Here is a 24,798-nt window from a genome sequence, read left to right as displayed (position 1 = left end):
AAAATAGGGTATTGCAGAGAGGGGGATTTATGGACCAGGTTGGGTTAGGCCCAGTGGTTTATTGAAGTATATTGTCAAAATGAAGGTTCCACATGTTCATCAAATCTTTCAGTCCAATATCAGAGGGTCAATTTTCAGTTGGATTACTTCTATTGAACGCTGTCAAATTGGGGTTGAAAAGGATGGGCTGGAAGGCTCTGAATTTTGGTTGAATAACTGAGGCAGCATTTTCCTTCATGCTTCTCAATGTGGGAAAACACAAAAAGCATTAAAGATTCAGTAAATAGATACATTAGAAGAAGATCAAAGATCAGGAAGTCATGGATTACAGCAGTCACTTAAACTTATTGAACAGAGAAGAACTGCAAAAGCCCAGGGTGTACAAGGAAACGAAGAGCATCAGGAACCAAGGAAAGTCATCAAGCACTGTTAAAGCCAAGACAAACAGGATTATATAAATTGAAAGTGTAAACAGATTGAATACCATAACAAACGAAACAACACTAAAAAGATGTACGATGTTTAAGTCCTTAAGACAAAAGTTCCGACCACAACTTGTAATTCAGAACTCCAAAGAGGAAATTTTAACAGAGGAGAACACAATTAAAGGAAGGTGGAAAGAATATTGTGAGCAACTCTTCCGAGCAACCTGCTGACACTAATTATTTGCCATCCCCTTTTCAAGAGTGTGATCATGAACCAGTTCCACTGAAGGAAGAAGTTGAAAAAGCCATCAGAGAACTGATGTGTGGCAAGTCACCTGGAATTGACTAAAGTTACAGGTGTGAAGGGCACAGAGTTTTTTCATAAAATGATTGTAAAGATTTGGAAAACGGGACAGTGCCATCAGATTGGAAGAAATCAATTTTCATTCACTTACCAAAAAACAGGTCTGAAATTTGCTCAAATTACAGGATTATTAGCCTAATTTCTCATGGTAGCAAGGTTCTTAAAATCATACTAAGCAGAATTTCAAGAAAACTTGACAGATGAGCAAGCAGGTTTCAGAAAGGGCAGAGGAACCAGAGATCAGATCTTAAGTCTACAACTTATTATTGAAAAATGCAAAGAATTGAATGTTGCAGTCTTTTTGTGTTTTATAGATTATTCCAAAGTATTTGATTGTGTTCAACATGAGAAACAATGACTAATATGGGATTCCCAATCCACATAATTCAGCTGATTAAGCTACTGTACCAGGAACAGGGTGAGAACCAACATGGGAAACAGACTTTTTTAAAATAGGTAACGGTGTCAGGATGGGCTGTATTTTGTCACCTTGCCTTTTTAATCTTTATGCTGAAGATATCATGGTTGATGCTATGGAAGATTTAAGAGACCAACATCAAAATTGGAGGACTGAAGATAAACAACCTTTATTATACTGTACCAATTTACAATTCTAAGGATCATCTTAAAGAAACTCTGAGGAGAGTATGTGAAGCAAGTAAGAAAAAAATGGATTGTTTCTGAATTTGTATAAAACAAACTATGGTGATTAGTGATAATCTTGGTTCCATGGGCAATGGTTAATGGGCAAGCTATCGAAGAAGTTGATGAATTTGATTACTTAGGGTCAAGAATAAATAAAAATAGTGACTGCTCAAATGATGTAAAGAGACGACAGGCAATTGCTAAAACATTGGTCACTGATCTGACAAAATTATGGAGAGACCAAGATCTTCCCCTAAAGACGAAACTGAGAATCATTGATTCGTTACTTTTTCCAGTTGCCACTTATGAATGTGAAGGATGGAATCTGAAAAGAGTTGACAAGAAGAAAATTTGAGGCATTTGAAATGTGGCGTTACAGGAGAATATTGCATATTTCTTACCTTGATTGAAGAACAAATGAGTGGGTATTGAATAAAACTGGCAGGCCTAAAATTCTTCTTCATAGCATCAATAAAAGAAAACTCAAGTTTTTTGGACATATAGTAAGAAGGGAAAACTTTGTGGTGAAGAAGATAATGGAAGAAAAAATTGAGGGGAAGAGGTGCAGAGGAAGACTTGCAACTAGGTGGAAGGATGGGATCAGTGAACTTCCGGGTATGACACTTTGCAATGCTGCTTGTAGAGCACATGATCGATGCAGTTGGAGGAATTTGTTGGTGGCCACAACAGCTCCCCAGGGAACTATGTGATTGGAAGAAGAATTTTCCTTCTAAGGTGGGGGTTCTTCACCATCATCATCATCAGCCATTTTCAATCCACTGCAGGATGAAGGCCTCTCCAGCAACTTTCCAGTTCTTCTGTTTTGAGCACTGGCCATCCATTTACTACCCAAAAACTCATGAATTTCATCTATCCATTTCCGCCTTTTCTTCCAGGTTTTCTTCTAGCTCCTCTTGGGTACCATTCTGTTATTTTCTTAGTCCATCTGTCATTAAGGTGGGGTTCAGGTGACTCTATATGGAGACTCTGGACAGGGATGTTCTAAATGCCCCTAGTGCAGTGCAGAGGCACTGTTTCATAGATGACTCAGACAATAGCACCATAATCTAGAAAGACCTGATAAGGGCACGATATAGATGTAGAAGAGTGTATTTTTCAGCACCTCACATCATGGCAGAAATGGTCCTGAGTGTATTAAGAAAGACAGTTCGGAGGTTTATTGTATATGAAACAAAGTTGAGTGTGTCCAATATTAAATCTAGTAAATGAAGATCACTGGAGAGGGTTCAGATGGTTCTTTAACCTGAGTTCCAATTCTGGATGCAGCTTGCATTTTTTGCAGCAGTGAATCGCAACTGTTTTCTGTTCTGATATATGATATCTATCATGCAGTATCCATATCTCTGACTTATTTATAGAAAGTTGCAGCTGTCTTTCAACGGTAAGAATATTTTGTGAATATCAAGAAATAGTAAGATCATAGGCACACATATACAGTTCTTGGGATGTTCTGTGTTATGTTGAGAAAGTCTAAGTGAAAAAAGAGTAGTGCTATGTATTGATCATTGTGGTACACATACTTGAGTATAAAAACAAGAAAATACAGTTTGATAGTGGACTTGAAAGATTGTGTGTTGAAGAAAATTTTGAATGAATTTTGGTAAATGTCCTCACAATCCTAGGAAATAAAGGTCTCTTAATATGCCATACTTCCAGGTAGAGACAAAAGCCTTTTCAATATCAAGACTTACTATTAACAAGATGTCCATTTTTCTTGTAAGCATTACAGATGTTAGTCTCTGCTTTGATCATGAAATCCAAAGTGGTTCTATTTTGTCATAATCCAAATTGATTGTTGTTCATCAGCGTTTTAGTTTCAGAAATCCTTGAGAAATTCAGGAATCAATGACAAATTCTGGGAGTGAAGTTGAAAAAAAAATGTAATTAATGATGTTGAAATTTCACGTTTATTTAATGAAAAAAAAATTTCAAGCCTACAGGCCAGTAAGGCTCCCGGGGTTGAGGGCATATACCGTATAATCTTAAGGGAGGCGGCAAGTGAGTGCACTGAACCATTGAGGCTAATTATGCAAGCATCACTGGACTCAGGAGTGATTCCGTTTGATTGTAAAAGTGCCAATATATCTCCATACAGAGTAAAGGTTCTAAGAGTGAAATGGGAAATTACAGGCCGGTTAGAATAACTTTAGTAGGGAAAATCATGGAGACAATGATTAAAGTTGGAAATCAGAATCATTTAGACAGAAATGGAATTCCGAAGGATATTCAGCATGGTTTTGTAAAGGGAAAATCATGTTTAATTAATCTGGTTAGCTATTTTGACAGGGTCACTCAAGAGCTGGACTTGGGGAATAATTTCAACATCACTGTTTATTTGGATTTCAGCAATGCATTTGACTCAGTCCCACATGAGCGGTTACTTTATAACCTGAAACAGGTTGGAATCACATGGAAAATTCAAAGATGGATAGCTGGATGGCTTCGGGGCAAGAGGCAGAGGGTTGAAGTGGGTTTCCCCAAGGATCAATATTACAACCACTGTTGTTTTTGATTTTCATAAATGACATCGATGAAGGGATAGAGGGCATGATGTCTAAATTTGCAGATGATGTAAAGATTGGTAGAGTAGTTAATGATCGCCGCCAAGCAGAGCTTCTTCATAATGATCTAGATAGACTTCAGAGATGGTCAGAAAAATGGCAGCTATGCTTTAATCCAGCAAAGTATAAGGTATTGCACCTGAAGAACAGTAACCCCAAAATTACTTATACACTGGTGTGCAAAATTAAAGGACCAGTCAGGTTTTTACCTGTATCTTCTCGTAGCAGTGGCCTGGATATGGGAACAGTATATGAAAGGAACCTCGTGAGGTACAGAAATGAAGGAAACAATACTGACACAACGGAAACAAAACAGTACAGAGGGAACAATGTTGTTGATAAGTTCTTGTGGTAACATTGCCCATTCCTCTGTCAGCAGGATCTTCAGCCGGTAAACATTTTCTGGTGGGTGTGGATGTGCTGCTAGGTGTCTCCCCAGACCGTCCCATATGTGTTTGATGGGATTTAGATCGGCGGAACGGGCAGGCCAATCCATACGAACAATGTCCTCACTTTCCAAAAGCATATCAGCAGCTGCAGTGTGATGGGATGTGGCGTTATCATCCATAAACATGAACTCCGGGCCAATGGCACCTCGGAGCAGACGCACATGGGGAAGGATTACCTCAGTACATTGGGTGCACCGGTTACAGTACCACCCTCCCAGACGAGAACACCTCGATGGCCATATCGATCCCTTTCAGTGATGTTTGCGGGGTGATATTGTGTGCCAACCTCTCGCCAGATTAGCTGATGTCCAGAATCGCTGCTGAGACTGAATCTACTGTCATCAGTAAAGAGTACCTTAAGTAAAGATTTTGCGGTTGTAACTTTTAGAAATAGTGTTGGTCCTTAAGTTTTGTACACCAGTGTACACTTAGCAGAGTTGAAATACAGCTGGAGGAAAGGGACTTGGGTATTACGATACGGTCAAACACGAAGTTCTATGAGCACTGTAGACAGGTTGAAAGGAAGGCCCATGGTGTCCTATCGATGATTTATCAAACAATCGTTAGTAGAGATAAGGACATCATAATCCTATTATATAAGGCTATTGTCAGACCACACTTGGAATATTGTGTTCAGGTATGGAGACTGCACCTAAAGAAAGACATTGTGCTTCTTGAAAGGGTCCAGAGACGGCCAACTCGCCTGGTGAGATCGGCAAAAGGGCATCCATATGAGGAAAGACTTTGAATATGTGAGTTGCAAAGCTTGGAAACTAGGCCTTAGAGACTTGATTGAGGTGTTTAAGGCTCTGAGAGGCATAAGCAAAATGAATAAGGATGAAATTTTCACAGTTATAAATGATTCTAGAACTAGGGGCTATAATTTAATGTTACGGGGGAGGGGGGGAAGAGTTGTATTGTAGGAAGTTTTATTTTAGCCAGCAAGTTATAAATTACCGGTTGTTGTTATTTGGTTTTTAGGAGCATTAGCAACTAAGGCCATATTGCTCCAGGGATATGCTGTGGTCATTCACTGACCTTTCTGCATCATCCGCATTTGGTGGTCATGGGCTCGAACCCCCGGTCTAATCAGGTGCCAATAAATTACCGGAATAAGTTACCTACATGGGTGGTAGAGGCTGACAGTTTGGGTAAATTCAAAGGTCAGATCGATAAGGGAGGAGGGAAATGCTTAGGTTGTCCATTTCCTTTTCTCTAATTTATTAATAATTATTATTATTATATATACAGTTGTGCCCCCGTATCCGCTGATTCAGTTACCTGCGGTTAACCATGGAAAAAAAAACAAAAAACCTAACAAGGTTTTATTTGTTATGCTTCGCTTTATTTGTTACAATGTCACGTATGGTTTGGTCACCAACATTATAAGGGTTCTTTAGAGATTTAAAGGATGCACCGTTTTTAAACTTTTGAATAATTTCAAGTTTTTGTTTAATTGAAAAGCACAACTCTCGCGTTTGCCCATCATTTTCGCAATTTCTAAAAAAAAAAAAAAAAAGAAAAAAAAAGTTACTATATATATATATAAAAAAAAAACCGACATCCCTGACATAAATAACAAAACAAAATTTGTCCTTTTGTGGAACACAACAATCGATGTGATGCACTAAATCAAACTAAACATATGGTCTCTCTCTCTCTCTCTCTTTTTTTATTTTAAGCAGTAGGTGTGAAGACAGTGGAGGTTGCAAGATAATAGGTACACTAACTCCCAATGACGGCTTATAACGCCGGTTCTTGTCGCTTATTTACGACTTGCAAAATATCTGTTTATAACTATTCTAGTTATTACTTGAATTTTGATTTCTTTCTTTTTTTTTTTTTTTTTAATTTGGAGTCTTGAAGTGTCCCTGTTAATCCAATCCTGGTAAATCGAGTCTGCTGTACTTTATTATTACCGTATTTAATGTTGGTAATGTCTTACTGTGTGTTTCATTTATCAGTTAAACTTTATTACACGTATATATGAACAAGAAAATCACGGGGTCAGCAGGTGTTCGCTTATATCTGCAGTTTCAGCAGTAACGTTGCTAGCGGAGGAGGGTTTATTGAAAATTACTCGTCTTAGATAAATACCAGTAAATCATATTAGAAGAATTGCTTGGTATTCGGGAGCCCGCCATGTTGGGATGGCTACAGCACAGGAGACAATGGGTTATAGCTAGAAGTGAGGTAGAGCTTAATCATTTGAATATTTGTTGTCTACACGGGTAGTTGATTGCTGACGACTTGGAAAATATTCAGAGACCTGCCGGATCAGTACAGGAATTTTTATTTTATTTTTTGTTCAAAAAAGAAGAAAGAGAGAAGTGCATTTTGTTAGATGTGTAGGTTGAACCAATGGGAAATCTTGATTTTTGTACCTCGAGTTTGTTTCTAAAGGGCATAACCTAAGAGGAAACAGGGAAGCAAGGCACTTGACATATTTCGGTGAATCCAAAGGACACCTCTAAAAATGTAAAATGAAATATTAGCTTTGCAGCTGAACAGGTGGTGCAGAAATGCTATGAATTGATATAATAAAGATACAGAAAATATGACTCACTAAAACTAAACTGAACTTTGGGTGAATTAAAATAGGAGAATAGGTAAAGAAACATTTTTCATTTAATGTTTCAGAGCATCAACTATCAACAGAAATCAAGAACCCACTGCCATCAAACATTTTACATGTAAAAAAAAAAAAAAAAAAGTGTGGAGAAGGGAAATCTCCCAAATCACCTGTCCATCCCTTCCAACGATGTCCAGTTCTTCCTTGAATTTATTCAAAACTACCAACATTGACAATAACAAACAGAAGTTTGCAACAATCAACTACCTGATGGCTGAAGGTAAACTTCCACACATCCATCCTAACAACTATCCTTCCTCAATTTGAATTTATACTCCCATATGCATGTAAACTGAGTAACAAGATGAATACCATCAGCATTGATCTTACTCGATCTATTCAAAGCTCTAAGCACCTCAATCAAATCACCTTGCAGGTGTCTACTTTCTAAACACTGCAATTTGGCAGAATTGATGCCTGTGAAGAGATTATGGAAAGAGTGAAGAGACTGCAATCCCAAGATGGATCGAATACATGTCAGAAACAAGACATTCAAATGGATATAAGACCATACTTTATCTTAAAGTTAGTTTCTTTTTTTTTTTGCATTTAATATTGGTAGTGGCAAATGGAGGCAAAACAGCATCAGCAAAAAAAAAAAAAAAAAAAAAACAAAAAAACAACACTCCACCAGATAACCTGTGCATTCCTGCTAATAATTTATCTAGTTCTTTCTTAATTCAAACTAGCCCTTCAATAACACAGCGGATAGAAGTTTTGTCCAACAATCTGTACTGTATATCAATTTTTCAATCTGAGTTCCACTGTCAATACTACTTCATGTGTTCCCTATTTTTCAGCCGAAAAAGTTTGTTCACCAAAGTTCAATCTGCATACCTGACCAAGATCTGTCCATATATAAAAATGGATCATATTCCTCTCAGTTCTTTGTAGTCTGTTCCAGTGCCAGCAGCCCTTATATATTTAGGTAAGTCTCTCCATGTAACATTTAAATTAGATGTAGTAGTAGTAGTAGGGGCATGTGATGCAAGGAGGAGGCAAATGTATGAGCTTATGCAGCATCAGCCAAAAAAAAAAAAAAAAAAACACACCATTCCCTCCAAATGCCTGTCCAGTTCCTCCTTAAATTTATTCAACCTATCAACTTCCACAACGACAGATGGAAGTTTGTTCCAGCAATTAACCACCCGCTGGCTAAAGGCAAATTTCCGCACATCTATTCTACATCTATTTGAATTTATGCCCCCTTAGGTTCGTAATCTAACAAGTGGAAGGATCCCATCAGAATTCAGCGTGCTCAACCCATTCAAGGCCTTATATACCTCAATCAGATCACCGCGCAGGTGCCTAGTCTCCAGCCACTGCAATTTGCAGAACTTAAGCCTCTCTTGGTAAGAGGATCCCTTCATTCCCCTCACCAATCTTGTTGCCCTTCTCTGTCGCTCAAGTAAGTCTATATCCTTCCTAAAATGAGCCCTCCAGACCTGTACGCAATACTCAAGGCGTGGCCTGACCATTGCCTTATATTGGTCTTATAGTATTGTGTATCCCCTTTCTGTTGAAGCAAACCATAATGCAATTCCAAATTTTTCACAACATTTTAAGTTAACAACACTTAAACTGAATCTGAATTCAAGAGAAATGCCAAACTTTATTTTTAATCTTGCACAATTACTATATTAAGAAGTCACCTGTAAAGATAGGTTAACCCAATTAAAATACAGAAAAGAAGATTAGTATACTATACTGTTTTGGTAGTTATGTCGATGCATTTCACAAATGGGAACATTTGTAGTCTCATTATCTGGAAAGCCTAGTATAAGCATCTGTTACTGGGAACCAGATTAGGAGGTAACACATTAACTGGCAGATGTAAGATTTGGCCAAAGAAGTTTGATTTAATGTCTTGGTTTCTCTTTTCTTAAGCTTAATTAACCCTAGTGTTAAATTGTGCATATTAAAACTAACCAATGTGGTTTTAGTGTTGCCTCTCGAACTCAAGTGTTCCTAATCGCTATGACATTTTGGAAAGGGTACAATGAAAAATTGCATTAAAACACACTTTTACATATATTTTAAATAAAAAGGAAATGTCTGCTTTTTTTTTGAGAGAAAGCAAACCTTACCTGTCTCTTTACCATTAACCTCAGCAACATCTTGGGGTTCTACTACTTTCCGAATTTCTTGATGTTTTTGTTCAGCCACAGCAGGCCGCGTGATATCTTTAACAGCTTCTAACAACTGTTCTCTTTCCCTTGAATTTGTTTGTGAAGGAGTTTTTCTAATAGCAGATGGAGGCAACTGACTACCCCTACCTCGACTTGATTCTCGACTAGAGGCCGTTGACCTAGAAACAGAATTAAATAATAGAAATTACATCTATATTATTATATCAATATCCTGAAGATTAAATCTGCAAGGTTATACGCAGCTATTTGCATAATATCAATATGTTTTTTTAATGAAAATCCCAAGCACAAGAGGTATTAGAGCCTATGGTACTTAGTACCATGCATGAAGAAGATATCTGTTGACATTAGACGTAGATTAATGTGGACTGAAATTTTTAGGAAATATATATGAAGAAAGGTTGGCTCTGTGAGTTTGAAGTTGGACAGTAAAAGGAAGCAGACTGAGTTGGAAGAAAGAGTGGGAATTATAGAGATCAATTCAGAAGAACAGTGCCCATGGCAGTATCTATAGAAAAGGCATGCAGCAGAAACAGAATGTCTGTGAGACAGAGAGTGGAAAAACACTGCTTGATATCAGTCATTAATTAACCTAATGGCATACATCTATCTTAACTGCCCTCTTTTGAAAGGAATCTGCAAGCGTGAGAGAGCTTTTGGGGCACTGCCCCAGATGTGGGAATAATCCATGGTAAGGAAGATTTGGAATTTTCACAGAGTGAACAGCTGTTTGGAAGAAAGGTAATGCAGAGAGAAGGGAAGAGAAAACCCAGTTTTTTTTCACGAAGAGGAAGGAATATTTGTAATGTGCTTATGCTAAGAGAGGTTAGAAGTCAGGGAAATCTCCATAAATATATAGGACAGGACTGAATTTTAGAATTATTGAAATCAACCAAGTTATCTTTGTCCCACTGAAGAAATGCTTAGAGATCAGCATTTAAGGACTGGGTAGTGGATATTTGAGAAGTTGAAGCTGTTTGAGCAGGGCAAGGTTTCTCAAACTGGAAGGCGGAGTGTAATGTGCTATCGTCACCAAAACTATGGATAGGATTTCTGGTCGATAGAGGTCATTAATACACAAGAGGAAAGGAGAGAGAACTGAACCTTCAGAAACACCTGAATTACTAAGAAGTTAGAAGATAGAGTGCCATCACCTGTAGTGAGAAGTCATAGAGAAAACTGGATAGCCAATTAAAATAAACAGCTGGCAAACCATAAGGTGGAAGCTTATTTAGAAGACATTTATGCCAACATGATCAAAAGCCTCTGAAACGTCACGAGCAACTGCTTCAGTTTCACCAAAATTTTCCATTAAATTTTTCCATAGATGGGTAACATAAGACAATGTATCACCAGTGAATCGATGCTAACATAATCCATACTGGCAATTATTGATTAGATGGAAGGTTTCTAGATAGTTTAGAGTTGGCAGTTAATAGATTTCTTCATTATTTTAGAAAGAGTAGAAGTGCAATGAGACAATAATTGGATGGGTGGGATTTATCACAGTTTTTTTGGAACTGTATGGATATCAGCAAATTTCCAAGCAGACTGTGGAATAAGTAAGTGTAAAAAGGCAAAACAGAACACGGGTACACTCAGGAGCACAGGTTTTCAGAACAAGTAGAGAAACATCATCAGGACCTGCCACTTTCTTAGTATCAAGACTGTTCAAAATTCTTCTGACATCCTTTTAAAGAAAGACCACAGGACAGAGTGAAGACATTGATTATTGAATGGTAGGAGGAAACACGAGTTAGAAGAAAGATAGGATGCTAGCAGATCAGCTTTATCTTTGGGTAAAGTGGCAATAGAACCTTCTGATTTTGACAATGGCGGGAATAGAAAAGGGCAAAAGTTTTAGCCATTAGCTTTGGCAAGAGAACAGAATGCTTGACTATCATTTGGACAAGAAGCAAGTTTTCTACTCTTAGCCTGTTCAAAGTCTAGTTTGGACTGATTAATAATTGCTTCACATGAGCTTTCATGTAGGCAGAAAATGAACTTAGAGATTTGGAAGCAAGCCAATTGTGATATGCAACATTATTCTTATCTTGAATAGCATTAGCACATTCATTGGAAAATCAAGATTTAGATAAAGGAAGTGATTTTAGGTTGATGTGTGGAATAAAAGATTTCGTCCCTACAAGAATAATTTCCCTGACACGATCTGAGTAAATTTTGACATCAAGTTTGAAGCAGTAATTCTACAAAGGAGAAGAAGAAAAGTAATCTTGTAGATCACATTTTGCATTCTTGTAATGCCAAATAACACAAGATTGAGACTGGCTATAGGAGAAAGGCTACATTGGAGAACATACCATCACCAAGTTGTGATCTGAGGAGCCTAGAGGACCGCTCACCTCGACTGTGTACTTAGAAGGGTTGTATGGTATTCTGCTGGGTAAATAAACACTCTGCAGAGGTCATTAGTAATTGAAAAAGACTTAAGCATGTCAACCGTCTGGGTCTGTGCAACTAGAAATTGGAAGGTAGCTGGAGTTGTGAACATTAAAATCAACAAAGAAAATTATGTCACTGTTAGGAAAGTTGGACTGGAAAAAGTCCAAGAGTGTTGTTGTTGTTATTTGGTTTTTAGGAGCATTAGAAACTAAGGCCATATTGTTGTTGTATGTTTTACGGCGCAACGGCAGCTATAGGCCATTATGCACCAAACAATGGAAGGACTAAGACCATATAGCTCCGGGATATGCGGTGGTCATTCCTTGACCTTTCCGCATCCTCCATATTTGGTGGTCATGGGCTTGAACCATGGTCTAATCAAGAAGTGTGTGCTATGCACTGCTGCTCCTGCCCATCTGGCTCCAAGTGACTAGTAGAGTTTGGAGAACGATAGAGATAACAGATGAATTTGACAGAATGCAGCAAAATGAAACCTATAGCTAATAATTAAGACAAGCGAGATGATCAGTGGTTGAATCAAGCAATAATTGGGATTCTGTCAGGAAAAGTACATGGATAGGAGTGGAAATGGACATCACTGAGACAGGAAATGAGACCACATATATTTGTGAAATGAACGAGGAAGTGTTTAAGAGGTTGCGATCTTTTCGCAGATAAGTTTGTTCTATTAGTTTGACAATTTGTGATGTATTCAGTAGTAAGAAAAGGTGTGGAGGACATGTTGCATGATGGGCTACAAGTCCATTTTTGAAGAAGTGTCTTCTGACTGTTACTGCACTTGCTACCACTCCTGTATGTTCTTCCCATTCTCTTTTCAGTCCAGACAAAGAAGCTTTACGGTTTTTAAGGCATAAGCACTTCAAAACGCAGTCCTGTTTTGGCATAGAGACTCGTTTGCATCCGGTTCCTTTTTTCCTACCAGCAGAACCAGTATTCTTGAGTTTGGAAAGAAATCTACTCACTGTCGACTGATTATAATTGTTACCCCCACCTCTTTCCAGTGAAGGAACTTGATATTTGCCAGTCAGCACCTGAATTCTTTTCTAAATTAACCTAACTTTATTAATGATGATGACAAATTTAATCCAATTTTCTTGTATGGCCTTCAGTTTCATTTGTCACGCTTCAGCTTTGAGTTTGTTGAAATTAATTATATTAGCTATACTGGGAAATTTATGGAATTGATCCCAAGCTTTCACCTTCCCTCATTTCACAAGTGCACAGCCCTAGTCCACCAGTATTGCAGAGTTGTCTACCCATTCATGATTTTGGTATTGACACAATGGCAGATTGATATTTGATTAGTAATATGTGCAGTTACTTCTTTAATAAGAGAAGACCATGATTCGCTCTTCTCCTATCAAGATGCAATGCTTTGGGCAATTATTCCAGTCTGCCTTATGGAAGTTTAAGTAATAAAACTTGAATGCTGAGGGGTAAACTGAGTTCGTATTTTACAGATAATAGGAAAGCGATTACTTTTATGTGGATCATCATTCAGCACTGACAGTTTCATACTCAGATAGAGGGGAGGGGAATACTGACAGATCTAAAGGAGGGGTAGCATCTGTCACAAGATGGATATATAGGTGTGAGACCTAGTGTTTGGGAAAGTTAGTTGGTAATGATTATTATCAATTAATACAATCAGTAATGATTATATTAACCAATCTCTAGCATCCATGTAAGGATATATCCATAATGGGTTTGGGCCATTCAGATTTGCTAAAATACAAAATGGAGACAGAAGTTAATCAAGATGAGTACTAGCAAACAAAAAATTTAATGGAATATAAATGGAGGATTAAGTCTGGATAGAATATTGGATTTAAGAATTGCAACCCGCCCTGGACAGGTGATTCTGTGCTTTTATTAAATCTATACATGGCACAGTTTCTTACTTTAGGAGATTCCTCTGCAATTTAGATAAGTTTCCAATAGGCAAAACAGGATCACACTGTTCAACTATGTCTGTTAGCGCATCAATTTTTCCACAAACCTGGGGAATTCAATTGCATTATATTTTGACTTCGATGCTTGATCTGATTACTTCAATTAGAAAGCAGACTTATGTTTGGTTCTATTTTGGCTTAGCTATTTTTTTTGGGAAGATATGGCAGTATCAACCATGTCATCTTCTCCATATAGCATCAATATTAAATCACTTTCTTCTATTTCATCACCTATTTCCATGCTAGTAGAATTCAACTGTTTTATTTTAATAAAAATGGCGTGCTTTGGTTTGGTCAGTTTGTGTGGTGGGGGAGTAGCTCTTTGTCAGTTCCACAGAGTATTACTTATCTCATTGACTGAGTAACAGCTGAGCACGTGTATATTTGTTATTGTTATTACAGGTTTTACGGTACAACAGCAGTCAAAGGCCATTATGTGCAAGTGTATATATTTTGATGGGCGAGAATACCGAGAAAGCCCAGGTGGCCTGAGATATGTTTGAGGTAACTGAAATATGTTTCGATGGCGACTGATTTGTAGCCTTTCACTAGGTAACAATAATAACAGAATCAACAAATAAAAATAACATAAATATTATGTGGAAGTGGAAAGTCTGAATACAGCTATGCTCTAGGGTACCACAGTTATAGAAGGCATTTCAGTGCTCTATCCCTTTAATTATGTTATCTTTGCTTTATTATTATTTGCTTTGCATTATTTATTTTCTTGGAACACAGCTATTATGTGACAGGTGTGCAAGCATGCTTTGTTTTCTACATTGTATTTTTGAAATTTTTCTCCACATAGTTCACAAGTCTTAAAGGCCAGATGATTTCCTTTGCAGTTTGGCATAGCATAGAAAATGAGAGAGACAGTATCTCCTCATCATTTTGCTTGAGAATGGCCATTTTTTGGCATGTGTAGCATCTGATGGAATTTGCTACATAACGAATTCCACATAATAAATACCCTGCTTTATTTTTTTTTTGCAGCAGGACAGGATACTGAAAGTAACCCTTATGCTCTGTGTGGGTATTTAATTTCTGTCCTTTCTGATCTTAATTCACAAGGCACATGTAACTCTCTGATTTTTAAGCTCTTCAACTATTTCCTCCTGTGAGATGATTAACAAATCCCACTTCATTTTAACTCCCTTAGTAGTATTCAGGCAGCATGATGAGTGATTTAAATCAAAAGTTTTTCATTTGAACAGCTATTCTGAAAGTTTTGGTTAAAATGTCTCTATAGTGCAGTGGTTCTAAACAGTTTTTTCCATGGAGAAACCCATAAAGTAACTTTTCACATATCAAGGAACTGCTCCCTATGAAAAGGTTTACAGTACAGAAAAAGCTGACAGCAGGAAGCACAATCAATCACTGCTAATTTATTACGAACAAAAATTATTTGTAAAGAGCTGATATATATATATATGCATCACAGCATACATTGTAATAATAATAAAAACAAACATGCATTTTACCTGCTTTTTCTGTATTATCTATTCTCTTTTCAAATATGAAAATATCAAATCAAAAATAAAGAACAGGGTGAATATCCTCTAAGAAATTAAATTGGGGGCCCATTAAGCACTCAGTTGCCACATTATACAAATTGGAGCAGAATGATATTAAGAGTAAGTTGCTACAATGGATAAAAGGATGGTTGAGTGGGAGAGGACAGAGGGTGGTAATTAATGGGTGCTGCTCTTCATGGACTATTGTTATTAGTGGAGTCCCACAGGGTTCAGTGTTGGGTCCACTGTTGTTTTGTATATTTATAAATTATATTGATGAAGGTATATCAGGCTTAATGTCGAAGTTTGCAGATGATACAAAGGTTGGCAGGGTTGTTAATGACAGCAATGGCAGTGTGCTACTGCAACAGGATCTAGATAATTTGGGCAGATGGGCTAAGAAGTGGCAACTAAAGTTTAACCTTGACATATGCAAAGTAGTATTGCATATGCAATACTACTTTGCATATGTTAATTCTACCCATATGCAAAGCTGCATATGGGTAGAATTAGCTCCAGAGAAACGTACCACCTGTGTGGTACTACACTTAAGGTGGTAGAAAATGAAGAAGACCTGTGAGTAATTGTGCAGTCAGATATGAAGTTTTCTGAGCAATGCAGACAGGCTGCCAGGGCAGTTCATGGGGTTTTGTCAATGATATATAGGAATTTTGCTAGCAGGGAAAAGGAGGTGATTGTCCCTCTGTGTAAGGCAATGGTCAGGCCCCACCTTGAGTACTGCGTACAGGTCTGGAGGCCTCATTTTAGGAAGGATTTAGATTTGCTTGAGCATGTACAGAGAAGGGCAACAAGATTGGTGAGGGGAATGATGGGATCCTCTTACCAAGAGAGGCTTAAGTTCTGCAAATTGCAGTGGCTGGAGACTAGGTACCTGTGCGGTGATCTGATTGAGGTGTATAAGGCCTTGAATGGGTTGAGCACTGAATTCCGATGGGATCCTTCCACTTGTTCAGATTACGAACCTAAGGGGGCATAAATTCAAATTAAGAAAGGACAGATGTAGAATAGACGTGCGGAAATTTGCCTTTAGCTAGCGGGTGGTTAATTGATGGAACAAACTTCCATCTGTCGTTGTGGAAGTTGACAGGTTGAATAAATTTAAGGAGGAACTGGACAGGCATTTGGAGGGAATGGTGTGATTTTTTTTTTTTTTTTTTTTTTGGCTGATGCTGCATAAGTTCATACGCTTGCTTTCTTGCATCACATGCCACTACTACTACTACATCAATGCCAAAGCTTCAGTTGATTTTCAGGCAACACAGAGTCAAGCCCCAAGGCAGAATGTGGTGGTCCCAGAGGGGCAAGTTGTTGGTGACTCAACTGTCATAGAAACGGGAATATAGTGTGCAAAAGGTACAGGTGGAATAGGACCAGGAGTATATCTGCCATGGAAAAAAGTTCATGACTTTCATGTAGTTGATATCACGTAGAGCAGATATCTTTTAAGTGCACAAAAGGTGTTATTGTTGTACAGGTTGGCACTAATGACAAAAAGAGCAGGGGATCGGCAAACTTACTTAATAAGTACAGGGCAATGTTGAAAAAAAGTAGCAAGTTAGAATTAAATTTGAAAGTGTCTGCAATTCTGCCCCAGACAAGACAGGAGGGTGCATATGATGAGAGCCTTGTCAATCAATTTAGGACTGAAGAGATTGTGCTAAGTTAGTGGAGTAAAATTTTCTTGGTGGTGTCTATGCAGAGACTGCTTCTATGGAGTTGAGATATGCTTAAATAGAATGGATGCAAGAATATTTGTCGATGATATCAAGGCAGTGTTAGGTGGGTTGGAAAACTGTTAGTTTGGAGGGAGGGGGATACACAGACTAATACATTAACAATAGCTGTAGGCAGAGGTGAAAGTGATTCTTGCACTGCTTCTATTGGAACTGGTAGCAGCCTTGAAAGAAGGGTGCCAGGAGTCACCATTAAACAAATAAATACTTGGGCTGTGTTAGGGTAACTAAGAGTAAGAATAGGTGCATATATACTCGTATGTACACCAATGCTAGGCATACAGTAAATAAATTTGATGAATATGGAGTGCTGGTCAAGACATCAAATGTAGACACTGTTGGGATTTCAGAGACATGTCATTTAGATACAGGTGATGTAGAATTTGAATATGGGGAGTACAATGTATACAGAAAGGACAGGAGTGGTTATCTCTTAGTGAAGAAGCATATTAAATCTAATGCAGTCATCAGATTGACACAGATAGCCAGTGTAACGTTGAGTCAGTTTGTGTGATATAAGCACTAGGAAAGCAAATAATGAGTGTGTTATCAGTCTAATGATTCTGATAAGTACAGTGAACGGCTGTATAAAGAAAGAGTGGACCAGTAAATCAGAATGTCTTATAATGGGGGATTTTAACTTTCCTGATATCGACTGGAACTTATGATTTGGTCATTCATAGACTAGCCAGATTTGCATGGAATTATCGGACGACTATTTTCTACAGCAGCATGGTAGAGGCAACAAGAGGGAGTAATACTCTTGATCTGATTATCAGCACTGATTATTCATGCATTAAGAATCTGCAGATAAAAGAACCACTAGGTCACAGTGTATTGATTTGGAATTTAGTTAAAGATGTAACTACCATTAAGTGTAAAGGGAGGGGTTTTTGCTTTCATAAAGGTGATTACAGTGGGACCAACTATTAATGTTACCATCAACAAATTCTAAATGGGAAACGTTCAAAGAATTAACCATAAAAGTTACTGGGATTTTCATACCAACTAAAAAAACACTCTTGATGGGGGAATATCTTTCTGTCTGCTTGATCCATATAAAACCTGAGGAAGAGAAGAAAAGTGCATGGGATGCATATAAATTATCGGGTGATAAAGAGGCCTATTGTAGATAGAAACTACTCTGTAAACAAGTCACAAGGGATGTCAGGCAGACAAAGGTAGACTATTAATCTTTGGCAAGGGATACAATGAAAAACAACAAAGACTTCTTTACTTATGCAAACACTAGAAGGAAAGAGGAGAATCAAATTGGTCCACTCAATATCGATGGTTCAACTTGTTGATGGTCTTATTCAGGCTGCTGACAAACTGAATAGTTATTTTGCATCTACATTCGCACATGGGGAATTCTTTAGGGAAGGGGATGCCAGATGTTTATCAAACTCTAACATGGAGCTAAATGATTTTGTAATAACTGAGAAGAATTGTGGAAGAGATATTGTAGAAGTTAAACGTAAGAAAGCACGGAGCATGGGATCTATCCAATTATATTAAGTGAGGCAACGAAGGAAGTAAGCAAACCCCTAGCCATAATTATGAGAGCACCCTTGGATTATGGAGATGGGTGAATGTATCCCCAATTCACATAGGGGGATCAAAGGGTGACATGAGTAATTACAGACCTAGTAGTTTAACTTCTGTTCCAGGGAAAATAGAGTCACTGGTAAAAGAAGTAAAGCAGAATCATCTAAACAAGGCCTCAATTATACCACACACAATGGATTTAAGGGATAGTCTTGTCTAACCAACCTGATAAGTTACGCTGAGGCAGTGACCAAGGAACTGGATTTCAGGAAAGCTTTTGATACTGTTGCACATAAAAGGTAAAAAAAAAAAAAAAAAAAAAAAAAAAAAAAAAAAAAGACTGCTGCACAAATTGGAGCAGTATGGCATTAAGGGCAAGTTGCTGCTAAGGATAAAGGGATGGTTGAGTGGGAGAAGATAGAGAGCGGTAATCAATGGACATTGCTCTTCGTGGACTAATCTTATTAGTGGAGTCCTCCAGAGTTCTGTGTTGGGCCCACTGTTGTCTTCTATATTTATCAATGATATCGATGAAGCCATATCACGTAATGTCTTAAGTTTGCAGATAAACGAACGATGACGGTGATTAATGACAGTATACTACTGCAACAGAATAGAAAAGTTTGGCAGATGGGCTGAGAAATGGCAATTTAAGTTTAACATTGATAAATGCAAAGTACTGCATATGGGTAGAAGTAATCTCAGAGAAACATAACAATTGTATGGTACTAGACTAAGGACAGCAGAACGTGAAGAAGACCTGGGGGGGGGGATGATTGTGCAGTCAGATGTGAAGTTCTCTGAGCAATGCAAAGAGGGTACCAGGACAGGCTCATGTGGTTTTGTCAATGATATACAGGATCGCACTCAAGAGAATAAGAAGCTCAGGAAAAAGAAGGAAATGGAATTTGAATGTACTGAAGACTGCACTAGCTGGAGATTTCAGAGGCAATTGACAGGAAGATTGTGGAGGGGGATGAAATAGTAGAAGAGACAGGAAAGGTTTAAAAAGATTGTAGTAGGAGTAGCAGAAAGCAATTAGGTACAGTAGATCAGAAAAGGATAAGGAAATCATGGATCACAGAAGAAATGATAGAAGAAATGATAGATATGTTTGTTTGTTATTTGATTTTTAGGAGCATTAGCAACTAAGGCCATATTGCTCTGGGATATGCGGTGGTCATTCCCTGACCTTTCCACATCCTCCGTATTTGGTGGTCACGGGGAAGAGAAAATGGAAGCATCAAAGTTCAGAAGATTAAATATAGGAGTTTAAATAATGAACTTAGAAGGGCAACAGATGAAGCAAGAGAAAAATGGTGGGAAGAACAGCGCAAAGAACTAGAAAAAATGGCAAGAGGAGGAAGAAGTGATCTAATGCATGAAAAAGTCAAAAGCTTAACAAGCAAGAAGAATAAGACAAGAACGGAAAAATTCTATATGACAAAGAACACATAGGAGAAGATGGAAAGAATATATAGAAGAGCTATATGATAAAACAAATAAACCAAAAGTCTGGCCTGTGACAGCAGGAGATGAAGAGACCTTAGGATGGAAATTAAGAGAAGAATTTGAAAAGGTAAAAAGAGGGAAGGCAGCTGGACTGGATGATATACCAGCAGAAATTATAAAAGGACTTGGAGAAAAGGCAAAGAAAGAATTGTTCAGGATTTTCAGGAAAATCTATGAATGTGGAACCTGACCCAAAGACTTTCTAAAAATCCATAATTATCCCATTAGAAAAGAAGAATGCAACAAATTGTACAGACTGCTTCAGAAAGGAGCATGGAAATAGGAAAAGATCTGGCAATCTGTTTTGTTGATCTTGAAAAGGCCTTTGGCAGAGCGAATTGGGTTTAGCTGATGGAAGTTGATGGAGAGGTTGTTGGCCTAGATAGAAGAGATATAAAACTAATTTAGGAACTTTATGTGGGACAGACAGTTGTCGTTCGGATTGATGGAGAGGATTCAGAAGTAGACATTTCTTTCACCATTGCTAATGCTCATGCAAATATGTATTGCACAAGAAAATTGATTTGACACTATCGCTTGGCACTTGGGGCTGTAAATACACTGAATGACTGTGTGGATCATACTATTATAGATATACTCTGCTTCTAGCGAATGACTGTGCAACCAACATCAGTATGCTACCGTTAAAATAAATACCATTACCGATGAAACCTGATAGTAAGGTGTGGACACTGTTACTGGATATTGTTATGCTGTCACTTTGTAAATGCATGCAATGGAAATACACTGGACAATATTAAAATTAGTATCACAGACAGCAATGATATGGTATAGACACTGTTAAGTTGGCCCTTATCATTGTATTTTTAAAATTTTATATTTATTATTATTTTTTGCTGAATTAAAAATTTATACACGTATATTACCAATGCAATACTACACAGGTTTTGCCATTGTGAGAGAAATAATTAGAGGGAAAAGATGCAGCAGAGCATACATCATGCAGCAGAGCATACAGAGGTTTTGGAAAATTTGATAGAACATTAAAAAAAATCCATTATATAATCTTAATTTCACTCTAGACCTTTTCACTTGTTTCCACATTTAAGCAGTAATTTGACAGGTGAATGAGACAGGCTTTGCATATGATCATTTGCAGCAGCTTGCAAATGATTATATGCAAAGCTTGAATTTCTTTAAACTGGCCAAACTATTTGATTAAACAACAGGATAAATATTTTTGGTGAATAAGTGGCCAAAGAGTGTATAGGCAGAAGTTTTATACAGTAAACCCCTGCTATTTGTGGTCGCTGATTTAATATAAAATGAAACCTTAAAAAATGTGAATTTTAAAGTGCCGTGAACATTTTCCGCCATAAAAGAACATCGGCGTGGCTAAAATTATCGGTCAAAACAGCGCTCAGTGGGTTGGGGGAGAGGGGTGACAAAATTGCGAGCGTGGATGTTTCTCACTAATCCTTGTTCAGTATGTGTTATGCGCTTGTCATGGAAGGTTTCGTCGTTCGCTTTTAATTTATATGCTTATAAATTGATATGCTTACAAAAGTGATAAATCTACCGTTTTGCAGTGTAAAACAGAGTTTTTCGTGTGTGTTAATGGAAGAAAGTGACTTTATTGTGGACAAGTTCTTTCTAACCCATACAAAAATATGGCTACGAATAACAAGGGAAATGTGAAAAGATCAAAGAAGGTGATGACATTAGCAAATAAAATTGAGTTATTAGACAAAATTTCTAATGGTGAAAGTGTTTCCTCAGTGGCAAAACATTATAAAATCAATGAGTCAACAGTATGATCAATCAAGAAAAAATCCGCCGTAGTGTCGTGAAAACATGCTAATTGCTTCAAAAATTTGCTCTGTAACTCGTGATGTTAAATTAGAAAAAAATGATGGAAAAGCTTTAAATCTGTGGATAGAAGACTGAATTCAAAATAAAATTCCGTTAAGTTCACTCATCATTTGTGAAAAGGCAAAAGTCCTTTATCAACACTTTAGCGAAACTGGTGATAGCACTGGCGGGATAAGTTTTTTAGCGAGCAAAGACGCTGGTTTGAAATTTCTAATAAATATTACATTTAATATTAAATTGTTTCTTATTTTCATTTCGATGCCATATGCTTGCATTTCACTATGTACTGTCTATGTACATATAATACATACATAGAGAAAATTTTAGACTAGTTTTTCTTATATATTTCATACTTTGGAACGAACCCCCTTTATTGCTATGGGAGCCATAACTCAGTATTCGTGTTTTCGGTATTCGTGGCATTTCTCAGGAACATAACCCCCGCGAATAGCGGGGTTTTACTGTATATGTATATTTTTAATAAAAAGATTTCTTGAAAATAGCAGCTACTGTAACCTACTAATTTCAAATCAACCCTTAATATTATATAAAAGTTCAATACCAACATTGGTAAACCTTAAAATAAATGAAGGGGGAAAAAAAATACCTCTGTGATGATGGCTTAGTATCAAAGGCTGGAAGACCTTGTTCTGAAGAAAGTGGAGAAAACCTGAAAGAAAAATTAATTAAAAATTTCACTCTTTGGACAATTTTTATACTTGTGTTCAATTGCTTCTCTCAGGATCAGGTATTCAGAAATATGTGGCTAAAATAAATCTTGCCATCTATACTGAATGATAAGTTATGCCAACTAATTTTTATTTGATTGGAAAACTTTACCTTAAACCACTGACATGGTACAATGCAAACGCTTCAAGCTGAGTTTGCCACTTAGTACACTAGTCTCATATTACAGGGTGTCTGTAAATGATGTTTCCTATTTTGATATTTTTTTTATTCAGAATTACTTCAAGCTACACTCATGAAACACATACCAGCTGAAAGATCAATTCAATAAGTTTTATTAAAATTGGCACTCAACTGCCCAGTTTTGCATTCTACCTGCTACACAGCACTATATTTACCAGAATGCAAAATGGTGAGATAAAGGGCAGGAGAAAGTGTTCTGTGTGTTAGCATTTCATGAAACAAAATCAACAGGTGACCTTCCACCTGTTTGGACGATTGAATCAACATGATTTACAAATCTGGGGCAGTGAAAATCCCCATGAGTTTTTTGAACATGAAAGGGACAGTCTCAAAGTTAACATTTTTGCTGCAATTTCTCAAGAAAAGCTGTACAGGCTGTTCTTCTTCATCGAACCAACGGTGACAGGGTTCATTTACTTGGACATGGTCAGTGAATGCCACAGCTGCAGGAGGACATTACAGATGTGATTTATCAACAAGACAGTGCCCCTCCATATTTTCATAACGAAGTGAAGTCATACTTGAACAAACATCGTCCTCAGCGTTGGTTTGGGCATGGAGGCCATATGGAATGGCCTCCAAGGTCACCTGATCTGATGCCAACGGATTTCTTTTTGTGGGGTTATGTGAAGGTTTGTTTGTGTGTTATTTGGTTGAATGACCACCGCATATCCCCGTATTGCTCCGGGGATATGCGGTGGTCATTCCCTGACCTTTCTGCATCCTCCGTATCTGGTGGGCACAGGCTCTAACTCCAGTCTAATCAAGAAACATGTGCTACGCACTGCTGCTCCTGCCCACCTGGCTACGGAGGTGCCTGTTATGTGAAGGACAATGTGTACATTCCTCCATTACTAGTGACACTGCAGGAGCTGAAGACACAGATCACAGAGGCCTTTGGCAAAATTGATAGCAAAATCAAGCACAGTTTTCCAGACAGGAAACTGAATATTGCTTGAATTACTCATGGTGCCCACACTGACCTTTACCAATTACTTTATGTACCTTCACAAAATTTATTGAATTGATCTTTCAACTGGTATGTGTTTCATGAGTGTAGCTTGAAGTAATTCTGAATAAAAAAATATCAAAAAAAAAAAAAAAAAAAAAAAATCGTTTACAGACACCCTGTATACTGCTTTTTATTTAACGTGTATGACACTACCTAAACCAGGATCCCAATTCATTTCTGGAATCCCATCAGCAGCCAGGTTGATTACGAAGACCTAAACAATAGAGTGGTGAAATATATCCACAATATGCAAGATGTGAAAGGGTAATAAGTATAGTTGACATAGTTAAGTCTATGACAAAAGCCTCAAGCTGTGAAAGCTATACAAAGTCATTGTGTATGTCAGGTATAGCTGCCTTTGGTATGTAACTATGAGCAAACCCAGCCTGCTCATAAAGAGGCTATGTGTGACATATACAATGACCTTTATATCATTGATTTAAGGTCACTGCATCATAATTACAAAAACTAAAGTGATGCTACTCTGTAACAGTCCAATCATTATTGTCAGGTTCGCCTTTTTCTCCAAACCAAGACTTAAATGATTAGCATTCTTATAAGAAAACTAACTACACTATGATTGCATATTTAGGAAACTAAAAGAAAAACATAAAAGTCCATTTTGTTTTATGTACAATAAAAGGTTTAGGATATATAAGTTCAAAAGGCGCATATTAATAGAAAAGATTCAAATCAACAATTCCATGGGGTATAAATAAAAAACATCAATTTATAACTTATCATTTATATATATATAAAATATTGATAAAAATGATGGGATATAATGACATTACCGAACATATAAGCATGAAAAAGTACTAAATTATTAAACGGATTATGAATCCGGGGCAATACTAGTTATAGCAGAAATACACAGCAACTATAATGAAACATAGACAAATGTATTTTATCAGTGTACTGGTAGGGGTATTGACCTGTCAAGTGTAATTACAATGGAAAAAATTGAGAATGCCTGTAAGGTAAAAACAGATTACCTGAAATTAAATGAAATTAAGATTAACATAAAAATAATAATGATAACAAAAAAGGTACCTAATGCTTCGTCAAGTTC

At 37.3% G+C, this 24,798-nt stretch overlaps 1 protein-coding gene across 5 annotated transcripts in view; it reads right to left on the bottom strand.

Annotated features, from left to right (window-relative positions):
- Window positions 1–24,798, bottom strand: part of LOC150085178 (eukaryotic translation initiation factor 4 gamma 3-like) — a 791,506-nt gene that overhangs the window by 100,594 nt on the left and 666,114 nt on the right. For all 5 annotated transcript variants that reach the window (XM_090373913.1, XM_090373915.1, XM_090373911.1 and 2 more), the window contains 2 exons: window positions 22,392–22,454; window positions 9,185–9,405 (listed from right to left, as the gene is read on the bottom strand). In XM_090373913.1, the coding sequence (XP_090230039.1) occupies window positions 9,185–9,405; window positions 22,392–22,454 (284 nt within the window). The remainder of the gene's footprint in view (window positions 1–9,184; window positions 9,406–22,391; window positions 22,455–24,798) is intronic.

Source organism: Mastigoproctus giganteus, chromosome 5 (genome assembly GCF_048544385.1).
Source record: "Mastigoproctus giganteus isolate SK-2022 chromosome 5, ASM4854438v1, whole genome shotgun sequence".
NCBI lineage: Eukaryota > Metazoa > Arthropoda > Arachnida > Uropygi > Thelyphonidae > Mastigoproctus > Mastigoproctus giganteus.
Note: the sequence above shows the minus strand (reverse complement) of the source record. Positions and strands in the feature narration are given on the sequence as shown.